The 20,524-nt window shown below is 39.8% G+C and overlaps 1 protein-coding gene and 1 long non-coding RNA gene across 2 annotated transcripts in view; one reads left to right on the top strand and one right to left on the bottom strand.

Moving 5' to 3' along the window:
• The window catches only part of ada2a (adenosine deaminase 2a), a 62,052-nt gene that overhangs the window by 17,768 nt on the left and 23,760 nt on the right, over positions 1-20,524 (top strand). The window contains exons 3-5 of the mRNA XM_087997251.1: positions 7,280-7,490; positions 11,486-11,613; positions 15,441-15,531. Of these exons, the coding sequence (XP_087853377.1) occupies positions 7,280-7,490; positions 11,486-11,613; positions 15,441-15,531 (430 nt within the window). The remainder of the gene's footprint in view (positions 1-7,279; positions 7,491-11,485; positions 11,614-15,440; positions 15,532-20,524) is intronic.
• LOC122559637 (uncharacterized) overlaps positions 18,992-20,524 on the bottom strand; it is a 36,275-nt gene continuing 34,742 nt past the window's right edge. The window contains exon 2 of the long non-coding RNA XR_006314486.2: positions 18,992-19,183. This is a non-coding gene — a long non-coding RNA (uncharacterized LOC122559637). The remainder of the gene's footprint in view (positions 19,184-20,524) is intronic.

The following is a 20,524-nucleotide window of genomic DNA, read 5'->3' on the forward strand; positions in this document are numbered from 1 at the left end:
AATCATTTGGGCAAGCATAGCTTGAATAAGTTCAGTTGCAAAAAAGATCTGTATTACTATTGCTTTGAACAGAATATAAAGAATTAGCTCAAATCAAAATAAATAAAAATAAGTTTAAAGTATTTGAAATACTTATTGATGATTCAATAACTTAAAGCTCTGTGGAGCTAAGCAGGTCAGAAAATCCTCAATTTCTTATTATATCTTTTTGGAATTTTGGCATTGGATCCAGTACCATTGACCGGGTCAACATTTTTTTGCATCCCTACCTGCCTTTGAAGGTGATGGTAAGCATCATTCTTGAAGAGCTGCAGCCTTTCTTATATAATTATGCTCACTGCTGATTGGGATGGAGTTTCAGGATTTTGCCTAGTGATTATCAGTTAGCATTCCACTTTCAACCTTAAGTTGGAGGGAAGTTCATTCAAGGATTACCATGAACAGAACACACTATGTGGGACTGAGAGTGGGAACAAATGACTACTTGCCCACCTTTAATATGGAATGTTCTAACCTATGCATTTCTAGTCTTTGCTATTTTCCCTGGTCTGTTATCTTGGCCATTAGTACCTTGGACTGAACTACGTTTCTTCAAGGTGTTGTCACTCTCAGCAGTATCCAATACAGTACTAAGTACCAGTTTGAGTGTGACACCTGCCTCAAGTACCACTGCACTTTCTGCTCTGCTGGATAGCCACCCATCTACTATGCTGAACCTGTACAGCTTGGAGGCTGACCATCTCCTGGAATGTTAGATCCAGGAAACTCTCATCATCACTGAATTTCCAACATGATCGTAACTGCAATTCAAACTCTGAAATCCTGAGTTTGAACTCCAGCTGGGGGCACTTGATACATTCATGGTCCCATCCAAGACATAAGACATGTTCTGAAGTTCCTACATGGTGCAGAAATTGTAAACAAGAGTTCCCTACTACAAATACTGTGATGAGGTGCATCTGCAATAAGTAGATTGATTAGGTTAAAGATAAATTGGTTTCTGCCTCATGCTTACTTTTTCAATGTCTGTTGCAGACTCAGTTTGGCAGATATGTCCTTCAGTACTTGAGAAGCTTGATCAGTAGTGGTGCTATTAAGCTATTTCTGATGATGGATTCTTAAGTCTATGCTTGGTACTCTGTCCCTTTTTCAAGTAGTGTTCAGCATACTCATCACCACTTAAAGGGGCATGGAATTTTCAATGCTTATGTTTGACTTAGTGGGCTCAGTCAAAGAGGACTTAAAGTGCTGCTCCCTTACAACTCTACACCTCTGAGCTGCCACTTGTGGTCTGCCCAGGTATTGAGACTGGAGCTAACCAGAGATTCTAACAGATGAGCCAAGACCATTGACATTCATACACACTGAATTATACTTTGTAATTTGTTACTCGACTAATAACTGTGATGGATCTTCTAATTTTTGGCAAAGGTCCCTGATGTTAAGATTAGATTCCATAAAATATGGGAAGAGGCCCTTTGACCCAACAAGTCCACACCGACCCTCCGAAAAGTAACCCGTCCAGACCCATTTCCCTCTGACTAATGTACCTAACACTATGGGAAATTTATCATGGCCAATTCACCTGACCTACACTACTTTGGACTGTGGGAGGAAACCTGAGCACCCGAAGGAAACGCACGCAAACACTGGGAGAATGTACAAACTCCACACAGACAGTCACCCAAGGCTGGAATCGAACCCGGGCCCCTGACACTGAGAGGCAGCAGTGCTAACCACTGAGCCACCGTGCCGCCCCCAAAATGAACAAGACTAGACTAGTGCCTCTTTGTTGTGTCCCGCTGCTTTGGTCAATGCCTTTCAGTCTATTCTGTTTCATTTTTATTTATCTTCTGTAGTGGTTTGGTACAACAAAGTAGCTTGTTAGACTATTTCAGAAGAGAGTCAAGAGTCAGTTGGGTCTACAGTCACATGTAGGCTAGACTTGGTAGAGATGGCATATTAATGTCCCGGAAAATAGTTTTATGATCTGTAGTTTAAAGTCATACTCTTTGAGACTAATTTCATTTCAGACTTTTTGTTTAATTAATTAAATTTTAATTCTCCTCCGCTGCTGTGGGATTTTAATTCATGGCTAGAATTTTCCAAAACCGTTGTCAACTGGTGGGAAGGATGGCAAAATGGCAAAAGCAGTTGTGAGTTTTGTCTGAGAGCTTCCTGCTTCAATGTCTGTCCTTCAAGTCTGGCAGGAGATGCACCATTGTTCTGCCATTCTCACATTCAGATCACTTAATCTGAACTATTATCATCTTTTCTCCACCAGTACCCTACACTGACTACCCCCACATGCACACTCCCCCCACCCCCAACTATTAGCATAAATGCTGTCCCCTTCACTTCAGGTCTGACAAATAGTCATCTAGACTCAAAACATTTGCTTGCTGTGTCTCCATGGATGCTGTCTGACCCACTGTGATCTCCAACATTTGTTGTTCTCTGTACAGTTTCCAGCATCTGCAGTAATTTTCTCCTACAGAACATATGGAGTTAGGATATGGAGCATGGCTTAGAAGCTGCCTACAAACTAGAAAGCATGGTGTAGTTGCTTAGACTGGCAAAAAGTGGTAATGGTGTTCCATAATGATTGATCCAAGAGTTATTGTTCTTTGTTCGTGTAAACTGGAATTGGGAGTACAATTTCAATTTGTGGATGGCATCAAGAGCTTTTTAATGAAAACAACAAAGTTGCAGGAGGCTGTTGATATAGTTGTAGAATGTGTGTGTGATTGACAAATAAAACTCAACCCAGCTTAAAAAAAAGTAGTATATTTTGAAAACAAGAATAAGGAGGCCTCATACTTACCCATAGGAAAACTAGTTTATCGATGGAATCAAGGAAGAAAGCAATCTAGTTGTACAGTTAAACATATCACCCAGAAGTAGTGATACAGGTTACTAATGCCATTAAAGGCTCATATCTTGAGAGACAGTGGAAAAGCAGCAAATTGGAGTGATAGTTCTAGTCTCCATATTATGAAAAGGATATTTAGACACACAAATCTGCAGAAGATTAATACCAGAACTTAGAAGTTATACCTGTTGGGAAATATTGAGCAGGTTTTGTAAGAATTGTAAGAGTGCAATAATTTACATGAGAATTATTTGGCATGACTTTATAGCACATTTCTGTTTTATAATTCCTTTTAAAAAAAAACAGTTAAAAAAAGCTTCTCACCCTCAAAACCTAAATATTTAGCAAGTTTATCCTCATGTATCAGTTCAATGGTCTGTGCTGGGTTACCCGATCGTAGTTGGTTTGGTATAAGAGTCCAACCGAACCATAAATTTGCTAACTCATTACAGAGAAACAATGGGTGTTGGTTAAACCTGAGGAGTACCACACCTAAATAAGAGAGGTTGAGAAGGAGACTCCATCATGGTAACCTCAGCTGGCGTGGAATTTTAACCCACACTGTTGGAATTGCTTTGCTTCATAAACCAGCCAGTCAGCCAACTGAACTAACCAACTCCTTTTTGAATAAACATGCTACAATTAGCTTAAGTTTCCAGAGTTAGTATCATTGAACCAAAGAATCCCTACCATGTAGAAGCAGGCCATTTGGCCCATCAAGTCCACACTTGACCCTCCAAAGAGCAGTGCAGCAGACCCCAACCCTAATCTGATAACCATGCATTTCCCATGGCTAATCCACCTAGCCTGCACATCCCTGGGCAACATCGGCAATTTAGCATGGTCAGTCCACCTAACTTGCACGTCTACGGACTGTGGGCGGAATCTGGAGCACCCGGAGGAAGCGCATGTAGTCATGGAGACAATGTGCAAGTTCCACACAGACAGCTGCCTGAGGTGGAAGGAAAATAGCTGGGCATTCTTAGTTCTGATCCAGTGATCCGTACAGTTTTATTCAGACCAGTGGTCTTCTGCAACATAGAACACTGGTGTGCCGTGAGAACTGTCCAAACCTAACTTTAGCTAAAACTTGCGAAAAGTAATCATCAAATTTTGCGAGCCAATTGGATACAAAATTGGCTTTAAGGTAGGAGGTAGAAGTTGGTAGTAGAGGGTTGTTTTCGGACTGGAAGCCTGTGACCAGAGGTATGCCATAAGGTTTGGTGCTGGATCCTTTGCTTTTTGTAATTTATATAACTGATGCTGATATGAATGTAGGAGGTATGATTAGTAAGTTTGCAGATGACACCAAAAAAGGTGATGTAGTGGACAGTCAAGATTATTATCTCCGAGAACAATAGGATTAGATGGGCAAACCGGCTGAGGAGTGGCAGATGGAGTTTAGTACATAGAACTGTACAGCACAGGAACAGGCCCTTTCACCCACAATGTTGGCTGAACATGACGCCAAATTAAACCTTCTACCTGCCCTTGCATATTCATGTGCTTATCTAAAAATCTCTTAAATACTCCTAACATATCTGCCTTCACCACCACCCCTGGCAGCACATTCCTAATTCCTACCACTCTGTGTTTAAACTGGCCCTTCACATCTCCTTTGAACTTTTCCCTTCTCACCTTGAATGCATCCCTCTAATTTAATTTAGATAAATGTGAGGTGTCACACTTTGATAAGGCAACCAAAGCAGGGCTTGTACGCTTGATGATAGGGCCCTGGGGTGTGTTGCCAAACAAAGAGACCTAGGGGTGAAGGTGCATAGTTTCTTGAATTGGAGATGCCGGTGTTGGACTGGGGTGTACAAAGTTAAAAGTCACACAACACCAGGTTATAGTCCAACAGGTTTAATTGGAAGCACACTAGCTTTCGGAGCGACACTCCTTCATCAGGTGATAGTGGAGGGCTCAATCCTAACAGAATTTATAGCAGAAATTTACAGTGTGATGTAACTGAAATTATACATTGAAACGTTGATTGTCTGTTAAGCCTTTCATCTGTTAGAATACAGTGATAATTTCATTTCTTTCATGTGTAAATCACAAAACCTTTTTAAAGGTTTTGTGATTTACACATGAAAAAAGTGAAACTATCAGTATTCTAACAGATGAAAGGCTTAACAGACAATCAACTTTTCAATGTATAATTTCAGTAACATCACACTGTAAATTCTTGCTATAAATTCTGTGTGTTTAGGATTGAGCCCTCTACTATTACCTGATGGAGGAGCATTGCTCCGAAAGCTAGTGTGCTTCCAATTAAACCTGTTGGACTATAACCTGGTGTTGTGTGATTTTTAACTTAGTTTCTTAAAAGTGGAGTTAAGGCATTTGGTACACTCGCCTTCATTTGTCTGAACGAGTTGAGAGGTCATGTTAAGGCTGTAAAGGACATTGGTGAGGCCAATTTTAGAATACTGAGTACAATTCTGGTGACCATTCTATGGGAAGGATGTCGTTAAACTTGGGAGGGTGTAGAAAAGATTTACAAGGATATTACCAGGACTAGAGGGTTTGAGTTATAGGTGAGGATAAATAGACTGAGCCTTATTTCTTTGAAGTGTTGGAGGCTGAGGGATGACATTTATTGAGGTTTATAAAATCACAAGGGGCATGGACAGGGTGAATAGCCAAGGCCTTTTTCCTATGGTGGGGGAGTCCAAAACTGGAGGGCATGGGTTTAAAGTGAGAAGGGAAAAGATTTAAAAGGGACCTGAGGGGTAATTTATTCATGCAGAGGGGTGTGTGTGTGTGTGTGTGTGTGTGTGTGACGAGCTGCCTGAGGAAGTGGTGGAGGCACATATCATTACAATATTTCAAAGGCATCGGGATGGATACATGAATAGGAAGGATATAGAGGGATATGGGCCAAATGCTGGCAAATGGGACCAGGTCAGATTGGGATGTGTGGTCAGCATGAACAAGTTGGGGCCTAAGACAATGTTTCAATGCTATCTGATTCTAAACTAAAAGTGAGGCTTCAGTGTCTCTATTCTAAAACGTGAATATTCGAAGAATAAGGAGTCAGAGATAAAATTGAGATCTTGTGATCGTTTCAGCTGGTGACCAAGCAATGGTGTTGGGGCACTTTTTATTTGATGAAATGAGACAAAACAAGCTAATGACCGTACGGAATGCTTGTTAATGGAGCAGATTTGCAGGGGTTGGTCTCACCGGTTCCTACTGGATCAAAAGGCTCTGCGCACCACTGGCAGGCTCAAGGTTCCCACTAACTCTGTAAATTGCAATTTACACGATCCATTGAATTTCAATTCTGTATTGGCTCAGTGCAAAATGTGGAACAGATTTAGGGTCATGAACAGCCAGAAGTAGTTGAGTTAAGCAGAATTTGAAAAAATTGTCCTTATTATATATGAAACATTCATGTACTTGTTCCTCCTTTAGTTTGTTGTGTGCACTATGTTGCAAACCTTTCTCATAAAATCGTATCCATAGTACAGTAAATGGAAGTAAATGTGATGTTTAAGAGCAATGAAATCAGCTGACAAAATTGGCTGTGCTGTGGAATTGTTTGTCTCTGTGAAGTGTGTCATGTTACCATTTTGGAACCACTGATTTAGATACAGGTATCATCTTGAACTCTGGTAGCACTCCTCCCTCTGTCATAAAGTTGCTGATTAAAGTGACACACACGTACATATTCTCGGCTGGCACTTCAGTGCAGTGCCAAGAAAATGCTGCACTGTTGAAGATCCTTTTTCTCAATGAAGACATTAAATCAATGTTCCCTTTGACTCCTTGGTAGGATGTAAAGTGCCGTGTTTAGAGAACAATGGGTGTTTTATCATGAAATTTCATTGCTGTTGGTGAGTTCTTGCTGTTCACAAATTAGTTGCTGTGTTTTTGACATTTACAGCAGTGACTACTTTTAAAACTTAACTTTGTTGAAAGTACTTTGCAATATTCAGAAGTCATGAAAGGCAGTACATACAGCCATTCTTTTTCAGTAGTCTTCTATATAGAGCCTGTCTAGAATCAGATGAAAAGTCCCATCGTAAGAGAGGTATTGAAAGTAATCAGAGGCTAAAACTGTACATCAACACAAAGAAGAGTGAACAGACAAATTGTGAAAATATATTGCACAAGTGTTGTAATAAACAACACATCTTTAACTTGATTGGGTGACTGTTGAGGCTATCAAAGCTGATGAACAACAAATTTCTACACACTATAGGGAACTGCAATGCTTGGCTCTGCACATATAATTTAAGTTACATTGTAAAGGACTAAGAAAATTCTTTGCCTATTACGTGTTATAAAAAATTGTGACCTTCAACATTCTAAAAGCTATTTTAACTTGTAATTTGCACAAAGTTGAATATTGTTAAAAGAAATTCACATATGGTAAATATGACTTTTGTTCTCTGACAGTCTGATGAGAAATCTAACATTGATAACGGAAAATCCAGAAGAAGCCTACCAATCGCAAAACATCATTTGGCAAAGATTTTCTGACGCATTTGCTGCTGCTAGCAGTCTTATTTCGTATGCCCCAGTATTTAAAACCTACTTCTATGAAGCTTTGAAGGAATTCTATCATGATAATGTACAATACATAGAGATACGAGCATTACTGCTACCGGTATGTACAAAATGCTTTGTTATGAGGAAATGTTTTTTGTAACCAAGTTGTTTTAGACCAAAGCAGAAACTTAAGAAAGCAATTTTCCTCTCTCTATTTTCTAATAGTCTAAATGTTTGAGCTGTGCAAGTCCATATGATGACTGTTTCACAGGCACGACTGTACTGTGATGGCTGATGACCCACATAACAGATGAGGTATAACTATACCTAACTAAGCCCCTATGTTACCACAGTAATATGGCCTTCACATATATATAATGTAGTTTTTTTGTCCATAACTTTCTGTCATTATAGCAGAAATGACAGAACTAACTGTCTGTCATTAGTTAGACAGACTAATGTCTGTCTAACTAACAGACATTAGTTAGACATGTCTAACTAATAGACATGTCTATTAGTTATAATAGACTAATAGCAAAATGTAGCATGTACCTGAAAATGTAGAAGATTGCCCAGGTGTGCCCTGTCCACAAGAAAATGGAACAGGGCAAATCTAGCCCAGCTAATTACCATTCTATCTACTCTCAATCATCAACCAAAGTGCTGGGAGATATTATCAAAAATTCTATCAAACAGCATTGCTGTTTGTAAACATGAATAATGCTGCAATGGTTCTAAATAGAAGATCAACACAACTTTCTCAAGTGGAACTAAGGATAGATAGTAAGTGCTGACCCAGACAGCAATGCTCATATTGCATTAATGGAGAAAAAGTACTCAACAATAATTTGCTTACTGATATTTAGTTTGGGTTCTGACCCACTCAGCCCTAGGACTCATTCCTGATGAATGAATTTTGCCCGAACTGTCGATTTTCCTGCTCCTGGGATGCTGCCTGACCTGCTGTGCTTTTCCAGCACCACACTCTTGATTCTAATCTCCAGCATCTACAGTCCTCACTTTCACCTCATTACACTTTTGGTCCAAACATAGCCAAAAGAGCTGAACTGCATGCCCATAATAAGATCCAAACATCTCTATCAGCTCAGCAACAGCTAATAAAAATCAATCCGTTACTAAAAATAGTTGATGTTTTCTTTTAAGCCATTCCTGCTGGTTGCATCTCTGTGTGGTGTTAAGAAAGGGTGGATATCGTGAGTACTGACTTCAACATCAAATGTCTTTGAAGGTTGAAATCTGTTTGCCATTCCATATCCACCACCAGGAACAGAAAATTGTCCAGCTTTGATGCAGTGATGGTGGATATGTCCTATAGATTTGTGTTTCCTACAGATAACAAATCACATTCAACATGTTTCTGTTAATAGTCTGTAATCTTTTATGTAATTCATGCCACATTCCATTTTAGATCAGCTGTGACCAATGAGGTTGGAAGAATAATATTGGTAAAATTTTCCTGAGGATGAACAGCGTAGGCATTTAGCTTGATACCATATCATTGAATTGCTTAATCTCAGGTGATTAAGCTTTCAGACCAACAGTTATGATTGAATTCTGTGGTTTAATCAGTATAACTTGGATGTTTTTCTTAAAACTTTGCTTCAATATTTGAAGTTTGAGTTTTTGTCACTCTTTAAATGCATGACTGTTCTCATTGCACTTTTGTTTGAAACAAATCTCTGAAATATTAGCTCTGTTTTCTCGGCAGCAGCCTGATTTTGAGTATTTACAGCATATCCTGTTTGTGTTTTAGTTATCCCAGTGCATTTTGCTTTTCTGTTTATCTCTCTTTACACAGGTGAAAGGATTTTCAAAACAATGTGTGTGAGGGTGCTCCTCGACTTTAGACAAAGAAATTAATAGCTATTGTTCAGCCTCTGGAGAGAACAATTTCTATTTAATGTATCAATCTTTTCAGTAGAAAAATGGTTAGAAAATCCTGTAATATTAGTGAGCAAGATTAATAATATCATCAATGTACTTCTCAAAGAAAATGTAGATCATTTCTAAGGGGCTTATGAATTCATGGTGGAATGAGGAGTGTAGTTATCTTTTAGGTTTTCCCTGATGCTTAATTTGTGCCAGATACAAACTGTTAGAAATCTCTTCTCCAAACAACTCTCACTTTGAATTTTACTGTAATGTAGTCTTTCGGTCCCAAATAAGGCCACTATTGTATGTCAAGGAGAAACTCCGGTCTGGTAGCATCTGTAGAGGGAAAGACAGAGTTAATGTTTTGAGTCCGGTCTCTTTGCTAGGACTGATTAGGATTAGAAAACAGTGGGGTGAGTATAGAGAGGGAGGAGGAGCAGGTAGAATGGATGTTGAGGGTGTCAGAGCAAATAACCAAGGCAGTACGAATGGTAATAAAGGAGGAATAGATATGCAAAATGGTGTAAATGGCAGATAAGAAAGGAGAAAATGGGTTCACTTTGCTAGGGAAAAAAAGCTAGCAAGGTAACAAGGATGGGGGAATGTAATCAAAGGAAAGGACCTTGGATCATCATTGGTTCATTAACGTCTTTTAGGGAAGAAAATCTTGTCATCCTTACCTGATCTGACCTACATGTAACTTCAGACCCACCACAATGTAATTGACCTTTAATTGCCCTCAGAGATATGCAGTAAGCCAGTCAGTTGTATCAGACTACTACAAAGTATTTTAAAAGAAAAGAAGTAAAATCAGATGGGTTCCATTTAGGTAGGGGAAAAAAATGACAGCAAACCAGCCATACAAAGTCCTCCTTACTTTGTTTATTATTTATTCATGAAATGTAGGATTTCCTCGCTTGGCCAGCATTTATTGCACATTCATAATTACTCTTGGGAAGGTGGTGATCTGCCTCCTTAAACTACTGTAGTCTTTGGGGTATACGTACACCCACAATGCTTAGGGAGGGAGTTCTAGGAGGGTGTAGCTCTGACAGTGAAGAAGTAGTGATATATTTCTAAGTCAGGATAGTGTATGGCTTGGAGAAATATTAGCAAATGGTAGTGTTCCTGCTGCCCTTGTCCTTGGTGGTAGAGGTAATGGGTTTGGAAGATGCTGTTGGAGGACCCTGGGTGTGTTACTCGCGTGCTTTTTGGAGATGGTACACAGTTTTGCCATTGTGCATTAATTGTAAAAGGAGATAATGTTCAAGATAGTGGATGGGATGCCACTTAAGTGGATCGCTTTGTCCTGGTTGGTGTCAAACTTCTTGAGAATTGTTGGAGCTGCACCCATCTAGGCAAGTGGAGAATATTTTATTATGCTTCTGACTCGAGACAGGTAGAATTACTGTAGAAATCCTAATCTCTGACTTGCTATTGTCGCCACAGTATTTATAGATATTTTCTAATCAACTTGTTCAGAGATGTTATTACAGACTTCTGGGGAAGATTGGACATGAAGCTAGGCTTCCTGGCTTAGAGATAGAGACACTACCATTGCATCATATGACTGCACCACAGTATTTGTATGGTTTGTCCAGCTCAGTTTCTGGTCAGTGATAACTGCAGGATGTTGATGAAGTGATTCACTGACAGTAATCAGTGCCAAAAGCTGGCATTCATTGCCCCAAAGAAGGTGATGGTTAATTTCTTTTGTGAACCTACAATCCATTCTGACTTTAAATGATGTCTATCAGCCTCCCACTAAAATGAAGTGTCTGTATAAGAAGTGTATTTGTCTTTTATGATCTTGCAAGCTCTTGTTTCTTCAGTGCAGAAATGTTTCTGGGGATAAAATGTGCATTGTATACTTAAATGAGCTGATAGAGGGAATCTTGTGGGATATGTCAATTTGGGCCCATGATTTGGCAATGAATCGTTATTGTATAATTTAAATAAGAGTAGAAAGTAAGATTGAAGACGATCGAAGATTATTGAGGAAGAGGAGCTCAAGTCCACAAACAAATCAGCCATGAACTGACTAAATTATGGAGCAGGATCCAAATGCAAAATGGCCAACTCTTACTTCTAAGTCCTATATTCCTATGTAAGGTGTAATTCCATCTACAAGGCCTTTTTCCTATAAATTCTACAGTTTATTTGCAATGTCATCTCATGATTGATTTAATGTGTTATTATCTAACGTATTGCATTTTTTAGGTCTATGAACTTGATGGAACCTTACAAAACAAGAATTGGTCTATTATGGCTTACCACGAGGTTGCAAGACAATTCAAAGATGATCATCCTGACTTCATGGGAACTAAAGTCATTTTTTCAGTACATAGGTAGGATTTGATCATTTAGATTGTTTGTCTAATGTTCACGATACCCCTATTTTAACATGACTAGAAATTATGCTATGCACCATTGCATCACAGTAGAACCTTCCCTCATGTCAGTTTACAAGTTCAAAGACCTTTTTCAAAGAAAGTTAGTGTTTTGATTGTGCATCCTGTTTTACTGTTTCACACCTTAAGATGCAACCAGTCTAGTTGGATGAAGGAAAGCATCATGATACAATGAAAGCTCAATGAGTTTGACTCAATTGTCCAATAAATTGAGGTTCCATGTGTCAATTGTCCATGTTGAAACGGCAAGGTGAGCAGGCTGGAATTTCAAAGGTAACTGAGATGTACATAGAGATGTACAGCATGGAAACAGACCCTTCGGTCTAACTCGTCCATGCCAACCAGATATCCCAACCCAATCTAGTCCCACCTGCCAGCACCCTGTCCATATTGCTTCACACCCTTCCTCTTCATATACCTGTCCAATTGCCTTTTAAATGTTGCAATTGTACTAGCCTCCATCACTTCCTCTGGCATGCACTATCCTTTGCATGAAAAAGTTGCCCCTTAGGTCTCTTCTATATCTTTACCCTCTCACTGTAAGCCTATGCCCTCTATTTCTGGACTCCCCCACCCCAGGGAAAAGACTTTGTCTATTTATCCTATCCATGCCCCTCATGATTTTATAAACCTCTAGAAGATCACCCATCAGCCCCCGACGCTCCAGGGAAAACAGCTCCAGCCTATTCAACCTCTCCCTATAGCTCAAACCCTCCAACCCCAGCAACATCCTTGTAAATCTTTTTTGAACCTTCCCAAGTTTCACAACATCCTTCCCATAGGAAGGAGACCAGAATTGCAGGCAATATTCCAAAAGTGGCCTTACCAATGTCCTATACAGCTGCAACATGACCTCCAAACTCCTATACTCAATGCTATGACCAATAAAGGAAAGTATACCAAAAGGCAATAGGTGCAGGAGTAGGCTATTCTGCCCTTTGAGCCAGCACCACCATTCATTATGATTGTGGCTGATCATCCTCAATCAGTATCCTGTTCCTGCCTTATCCCCATAACCCTTAATTCCACTATCCTGAAGAGCTCTATCCAACTCTTTCTTGAAAATATCCAGAGACTTGGCCTCCACAGCCTTCTGGGGCAGAGCATTCCATACACCCACCACTCTCTGGGTGAAGAAGTTTCTCCTCAACTCTGTTCTAAGTGGCCTACCCCTTATTTTTAAACTGTGTTCTCTGGTTCGGGACTCATCCATCAGCGGAGACATGCTTCCTGCCTCCAGAGTGTCTAATCCTTTAATAATCTTATACTTCTCAATCAGATCCCCTCTCAGCCTTCTAAACTCGAGCGTATACAAGCCCAGTTGCTCCAATCTTTCAGCGTAAGATAGTCCCGCCATTCCGGGAATTGATCTTGTGAACCTACGCTGTACTCCCTCAATAGCCAGAATGTCTTTCCTCAAATTTGGACACTAAAACTGCTCACAATATTCCAGGTGTGGTCTCACTGGGGCCCTGTACAGCTGCAGAAGGACCTCTTTGCTGCTATACTCAATTACTCTTGTTATGAAGGCCAGCATGCCATTAGCTTGCTTCACTGACTGCTGTACCCTCATGCTTGCTTTCATTTACTGATGTACAAGAACACCTAGATCTCGTTGTACTTCCCCTTTACTTAACTTGACTCCATTTAGGTAGTAATCTGCCTTCCTGTCCTTGCCACCAAAATGGACAACCACACATTTATCCACATTAAACTGCATCTGCCATGCATCCGTCCACTCACCTAGCCTGTCCAGGGCACCCTGTATTCTCCTAACATCCTCCTCACATTTCACCCTGCCACCCAGCTTTGTGTCATCAGCAAATTTGCTAATATTACTTTTAATACCTTCATCTATATCATTAATGTACATTGTAAAAAACTGTGGTCCCAGCACTGATTCCTGCAGCACAACACTGGTCACCACCTGCCATTCCGAAAGGGAGCCGTTTATCACTAATCTTTGTTTCCTGTTAGTCAACCAGTTTTCAATCCATGTCAGTATTTTGCCCCTAATACCATGTGCCCTAATTTTGCTCACTAACCTCTTATGTGGGACTTTATCAAAGGCTTTCTGAAAGTCCAGATATACTACATCTACTGGATCTCCCTTGCCCATCTTCAGAGTTACATCCTCTAAAAATCCAGAAGATTAGTCAAGCATGATTTTCCCCTTCATAAATCCATGCTGACTCTGACCTATCCTGTTACTGCGATCCAGATGTGTCGTAATTTCGTCCTTTATAATTGACTCCAGCATTTCTCCCACCACTGAGGTCAGACTAACTGGTCTATAATTCTCTGTTTTCTCTTTCCCTTCTTTCTTAAAAAGTGGGACAACATTAGCCACCCTCCAATCCGGAGGAACTGATCCTGAATCTATAGAACATTGGAAAATGATCACCAACGCATCCACAATTTCTAGAGTCACCTCCTTCAGTACCTGGGATGTAGACCATCAGGTCCCGGGGACTTATCAGCCTTCAGACCTAACAGTCTCTCCAACACCATTTCCTGCCTAATATAAATTCCCTTCAGTTCAGGTCCTTCAGCCACTATTGCATCTGGGAGATTGCTTGTGTTTTCCCCAGTGAAGACCGATCTAAAGTACCAATTCAACTCTTCTGCCATTTCTTTGCTCCTCGTAATAAAGTCACCCGTTTCTGTCTTCAAGGGCCCAATTTTAGTCTTAACCATTTTTTTTCTTTTCACATACCTAAAAAAGCCTTTACTATCCTCCTTTTATATTTTTGGCCAGTTTACCTTCATACCTTATTTTTTTCTTTGCGTATTACCTTTTTAGTTATCCTCTTGTTCTTTAAAAGCTTCCCAGTCCTCCGATTTCCCACTCATCTTTGCTATGTTATACTTTTTCCCTTTTGTCTTTATATGGTCCTTAACTTCCCTTGTCAGCCACGGCCTCCCCTTAGGATCTTTCTTCCTTTTTGGAATGAACTGATCCTACATCTTCTGCATTATACCCAGAAATACTTGCCATTGTTGTTCTACTGCTAAGGTATTGCAGCATTGAATTTTGGCCAGCTCCTCCCTCATAGTTCCCCTTATTCAACTGAAATATTGTCACTTCCGATTCTACCCTCTCCCTTTCAAACTGCAGATTAAAGCTTATTGTATTGTAGCCACTACCTTCTAATGGCTCCTTTACTTCGAGGTCACTATCCTATCTACCTGCGACTCCAATTTCAAGGAGCTATGAACCTGCACTCTAAGGTCGTTTTGTTCAGCAACACTCCCTAGGATCTTACTATTAAGTGTATAAATCCTGCTAAGATTTGCTTTCCCAAAATGCAGCACTTTGCATTTACCTAAATTAAACTCCATCTCCCAGTCCTCAGCCCATTGGCCCATCTGATCAAGATCCCTTTGTAATCTTGTTGATACTCTTGTCCTTGAACAAAAGGAAGTGTGAATTCCTTGAGAGCTATGCATGCCATATATAATTGGGCATTTGCCTGAGATTCAAGACTGTCTGGAGATCAAAGTACAAAGGGTCATATGGCTTTTAGTAATCATTTTAATAGTCTGTTTAAATTTTAAGATAGTGACATATAGTTCATAATAAACCTAAAAATGATAGAATCACAGAAGTAAGTGAATAATATTAGTGTGTTTAGTGATATACCTACTAGAGTCCTGGTTCTGGGAATGACCATGATTCAAGTCTGATCATATTTTTTCGTGAAACTGCATTGTTTTGCCCTGTTTATGTCTGCCACTGACATTTCTTGTGTACTTAATTTTAGAAAATCGAATAATACAGAAATGAAGACTGCAATATATGAGGCCATGGAGCTTTACAATAAATTTCCAGAGACTATGGCAGGGTTTGATATGGTAGGTTTTCCATGTTACTTCAGTTGTCTGTTCCACATTGTCTTGCATTTATTAGACTTTGAATTTGTTTATTTACCATACAGTCCTATTTTTAGGTATGAATGTGCATAGGTATAAGAAATAATGGCAACAGGGTTGTTCAGTATTTAAATGACAGGCAGAAAATGGAGACTAAAGATAAAAAAAGGTAAATCTTAAATATGGATGCCTCTCGTCGGAGAGAGACAACTTGTGATGGTTTAACCTGAAGGTCACTAGGCCTAATGCAAGGGGTAAGGTTGAGAAGAACAGTTCTAATCTCAGCCAGTGCGGGAATTCTGCCCATGCAAGTGATATCACACTGCATCACAAACTGGTCATCCAGCCAACTGTATTAACTGACCCGTTGGCATTAGTTAGCTATTGAAATTGTTTCTATTATCCATACTATTATTTAAAAAGAGACACCAATTGTTAATAGTTTTTTTTAAAGTCTGGCAGTCAAAGTTTTTTAAAATGCATGTTGTACTTCCATGGTCTATCTCAACGATTAAGTGTTGGAGATGCAGGAAGGGGAGTGATAGGAAGAAGATTCTTCCTAAAAGGGTTCTTAGGAAACTTCTGAAAGCAAGGCAGAGAAGAAATTATTTTGAAATCAATTCAGGAAGATAGAGAAGTGTGTTTCCCTGAAAAATGGCCAGTCTTGTTGGTGTGGAAAGTAGGGGGCATGAGGTGCTTTCTTCTGTTAGAGATGTTGGTGATGATGTGGGATTTAATTGGTAGGAGGCGAGTGGCAAATTCATTAAGAGATTAAAACACATGAAGTCAATTTGTAAATGTTAAAAATACTTTATTTGAGCTTTCTGAATGTTGACATTAATGCTTGTACCTATGATTGTAGCTTGTTAGATCTTTCTAACCTGTATCACTTGATAATCATAGTTACCAGGAGCTGATACGTTAGCATCTTAGAAAGCTAGAAAATGTAACTGAGACATTAAGAAATTGAACAAAACAATATTGTTTTGAAACTATCTATTTTCACATCCTTCTCTGGCCCCATAATTTCCCTAGCTTCTTCATTCCTTTTGACTTTAACAATTCCCTTACTTCATGCAACATGAATGATTATGCCATTAGCTAACTTTATCTCAATGCCTAGAATTTCCTCCCCATGTCCTTTGCCACTCCATTTCCCTTTCCTACTCCATTTCCCTTTCCTTTGTTAAATTCACTGCAACCTGAAACCCCACCTCTTTGGTCACCCCAACACCTTTTGCTTTGTTTTGACATATTTGGATATATATCAAACTAATATTTTGATTACATCTGACCTTGGGATTTTATTTTAATTTTGTAAACTCTGTATAGGTGCACGTTATTGTATGTGAATGCATATTTTACAGTCGACCTGATTCCAATGCAGATACTTAATACGCTTGGATTAAATTTCCTTGTTCACTTATTTCAATGCAAGATATCAATTCCTTCAGAGGGTAAGGGAGAAAGTTAGTGAGAAAGTTTTAAAGTGTGAATCTGAATTACAAATTTTCAAGCCAATGGACTGAGGAATGGCAGATGGAGTTTAATTTTGATAAATGTGAGGTGTTGCATTTTGGTAAGGCAAGTCAGGGCCTTACTTGTACTCTTGATGGTAGGGTTTTGGGAAGTGTTGCTAAACCTTAGGGTGCAAGTTCTTGGTTCCTTGAAAGTGGAATTGCAGGTAGTTAGGGTAGTGAAAAAGGCATTTGGTACACTTGCCTTACTTGGTCAGTGCATTGATTATCGAGTTGGGATATCATGTTGCAGCTGTACAGGATATTGGTTGGGCCACGTTTGGAATACTGCGTTCACTTCTGGTCTCCCTGCTATAGGAAAGATGTTGTGAAATTTGAAAGGGTCCAGAAAAGATTTACAGGGATATTGGAAGGGTTGGAGGGTTTAAGCTCCAGGGAAAGACTGAATAGGCTGGGGCTATTTTCCCTAGAGTGTTGGAGGCTGAGGAACGTCATAAAGATTTATAAAACCCTGAGGGGCATGGATAGGGTGAATAGCCAAGGTCTTTTTCCCAGGGTGGTGGAGTCCAAAATAGAGGGCATGGGTTTAAGGTGAGAGCTGAAAGATTTTAAAAGGATCTAGGCAATAAATTTTTCATGTCGAGGGTGGCGCATGTGTAAAATGAGTTGCCAGAGGAAGTGGTGGAGGTTGATATAATTACAACATTTTTAAAACATTTAAAAATGGAAGGGTACATGATAAGGAGGGGTTTAGAAGGAAAAGGGCCAAATGCTGGCAAATGGGATTGGATTAATTTAGGATATCTTGTTGGCATGGACAAGTTGGACCAAAGACTCTGTTTCTGTGCTTTACAACTCTATCGTTCTATATACCCAGTCAGATATATCAATAAATTCCAACTACAGGATTACTTAAATTCCAACTACTGCTATAATTTGAATTCATCAGGGAGAGTGGAGCATTAATAACAGAATATTATGCCATTATCCTTTGATCCAGTATTGGCAAGTTCATATAATTTTGTAATGCAGGTGAGAGACTCTTTTCCAATCAAAAGCAGGTTTTAAAGGTAATTGACCTCCGCATTTAGCTTTAGTTAGCTAATGATCAAAAGCTGCAGTTATTGAGCTGAGAAAGACATGATAATCTTCATTTGTTTATTCTGTTGTAACTTATAACACTAATCGATTAATAAATTTTATGTAATGTTCTTTCTCTTTTTTTAAATAATATGTCTTGTCTTCCAGTTAGTTTGCGAGTACTTGCCATCCACTCCAGATGTCCAAACACATAAATTAAAATTTGTTGTAAATCAAACTTAATGGTGCATAAGAAATGTCTTGCATTTTTCTGCATTATATGCCTCTACACATGGATTTTAATGTTATTTAATTTTCTGAACTTTTAATAATATCATAAAATAGATGCAGCTATATTTTATTACATCCAATTTTGAATACTTTGGCCATTTAGCTCTTCCATGAAAGTTGACAGCACAAATAAATTAGAAGATATGAACATGCAAGAAATAGAAGCAGGTGTAATCGAAAGGGCCTGTTGAGCCTTTGACCGTTCAGTATAAATAATGTCTGTGCTGTACCCTTTTAAAGTGTCTTCAGAATCCTGCATCTTTCCATCTTTTTTTCTAAATTTCAGAAAATATAGATCAAATTTACTCAGTCTCATAGTCTATTTAGAACAACCAATCTAATCAATCTTCACTGCAAGAGCTATTTTTTTGTTGCAATCCTGGCTGATGTTAATACTGGATTAATCAGATCATAAAGTGAAATACATTGTTTAACAGGTGGAAGTCAGTTACTGAACACTTTTACAAGAGTCTGCAAGTGTACCTTCAAAATAGAGAATAAAACTTTGTAGTAAACAAGGAAAAAAACATGAACCATATTAACTTGAGAAAAATGTTGGAAAACTTTCAGTATGAAGTAAAAAGGATTTAGACTCTCATGCTATTTCTTTTTATCCCAACGATATTGTTACAGACATCAAATCGTAGTGAAAATTCACTTTCATCTCCACACTCTCGCTTCTTTAGGCTGGCACAGCTACAACCAGTTTCCTTCCAATGAATTTCTGTATGTTCACTAGATGCTTTCCTTCAATGGCTGTTCCTCTCTGAGACACCTAAAACAAACTGCAAATTAAAATCACTATTACTTTAACTTCAGAACAAACATATAAGTTCCTAAACTCAGTTTTAGGTTGTATTGCAGGATTCCTTAGTCAAGAGCTTAAACCCCCTCTGGCACACAACCATTGACTGACATCTGCATTTTTATGCCTGGATCTCTTCCTGGACAGAAACAGTAGTTTTTTTTCTCCCACTCTTTTTAACACATTAAATCTCCAATCCCATTCTTCAATTAAGGGTTTAAAAACTTAGTGAAAACATTTGTATTTATTAGATCTTCAGAACTCCTATCACCAAACCCACAAACCTAAAACTTAAACCGAAACCTGGCTCCCCTTCTAAAACACAAAAAAAACTGTCTAACTGGGCAGCATGGCGGCCCAATGGTTAGCACTGTTGCCTCATAATGCCAGGGGCATAGGTTCAATTCTCCACTCAGATTACTGTCTTTGGGAGGAAACCCGAGCACCCAAAGGAAACCACCCAGGAGGAGGTGTACCTTGTCCCACCCTACTTCCTGCAAAAATGCTATCCCGTATTCCCAATTCCTCCGCCTCCGCCATATCTGCTCTCAGGAGGACCAGTTCCACCACAGAACACAGCAAACTGCCTCCTTCTTTAAAAACTGCAATTTTCCTTCCCACGTGGTTGAAGATGCCTTCCAATTTTTTTCTTCCACATCCCGCACCTCCTCCCTCAAACCCCATCCCTCCAACTGTAACAAGGATAGAACCCCCCCAACCCGGTCCTCACCTTCCACACTACCAACCTTCGCATAGACCGCATCATCCACCGACATTTCCACCACTTTCAAACGGACCCCACCACCAGGGATATATTTCCCACCCCACCCCTTTCTGCTTTCCGCATTCCGCAAAGACAGTTCCCTCCATGATTGCCTGGTCAGGTCCACACCCCTCCAACAACTCACCCTTCCTTCTTGGCACCTTAACCGGCCACTGACGGAATTGCAAAACCTGCGCCCACACCTCCTCCCTCACCTCCATCCAAGGCCCCAAAGGAGCTATCCACATCCATCAGAGTTTCACCTGCACATCCACCAATGTCATTTATTGTATCCGTTGCTCCCGATGCAGTCTCTACATTGGGGAGACTGGATGCCTTCTTGCAGAGCACTTTAGGGGACATCTCTGGGACACCCGCACCAATCAATCCCACTGCCCTGTGGCCCGACATTTCAACTCCTCTCTCACTCTGCCAAGGACATGGAGGTTCCTGGCCCTCCTCCAACGCCACTCCCTCACCACCCGATGCCTGAAGGAAGAACGCCTTATCTTCCGCCTCGGAATACTTCAACCCCAGGGCATCAATGTGGACTTCACC

Source organism: Chiloscyllium plagiosum, unplaced genomic scaffold (assembly GCF_037043375.1).
Source record: "Chiloscyllium plagiosum isolate Xiang-an unplaced genomic scaffold, Cpla_swu_hap1 HiC_scaffold_19, whole genome shotgun sequence".
NCBI lineage: Eukaryota > Metazoa > Chordata > Chondrichthyes > Orectolobiformes > Hemiscylliidae > Chiloscyllium > Chiloscyllium plagiosum.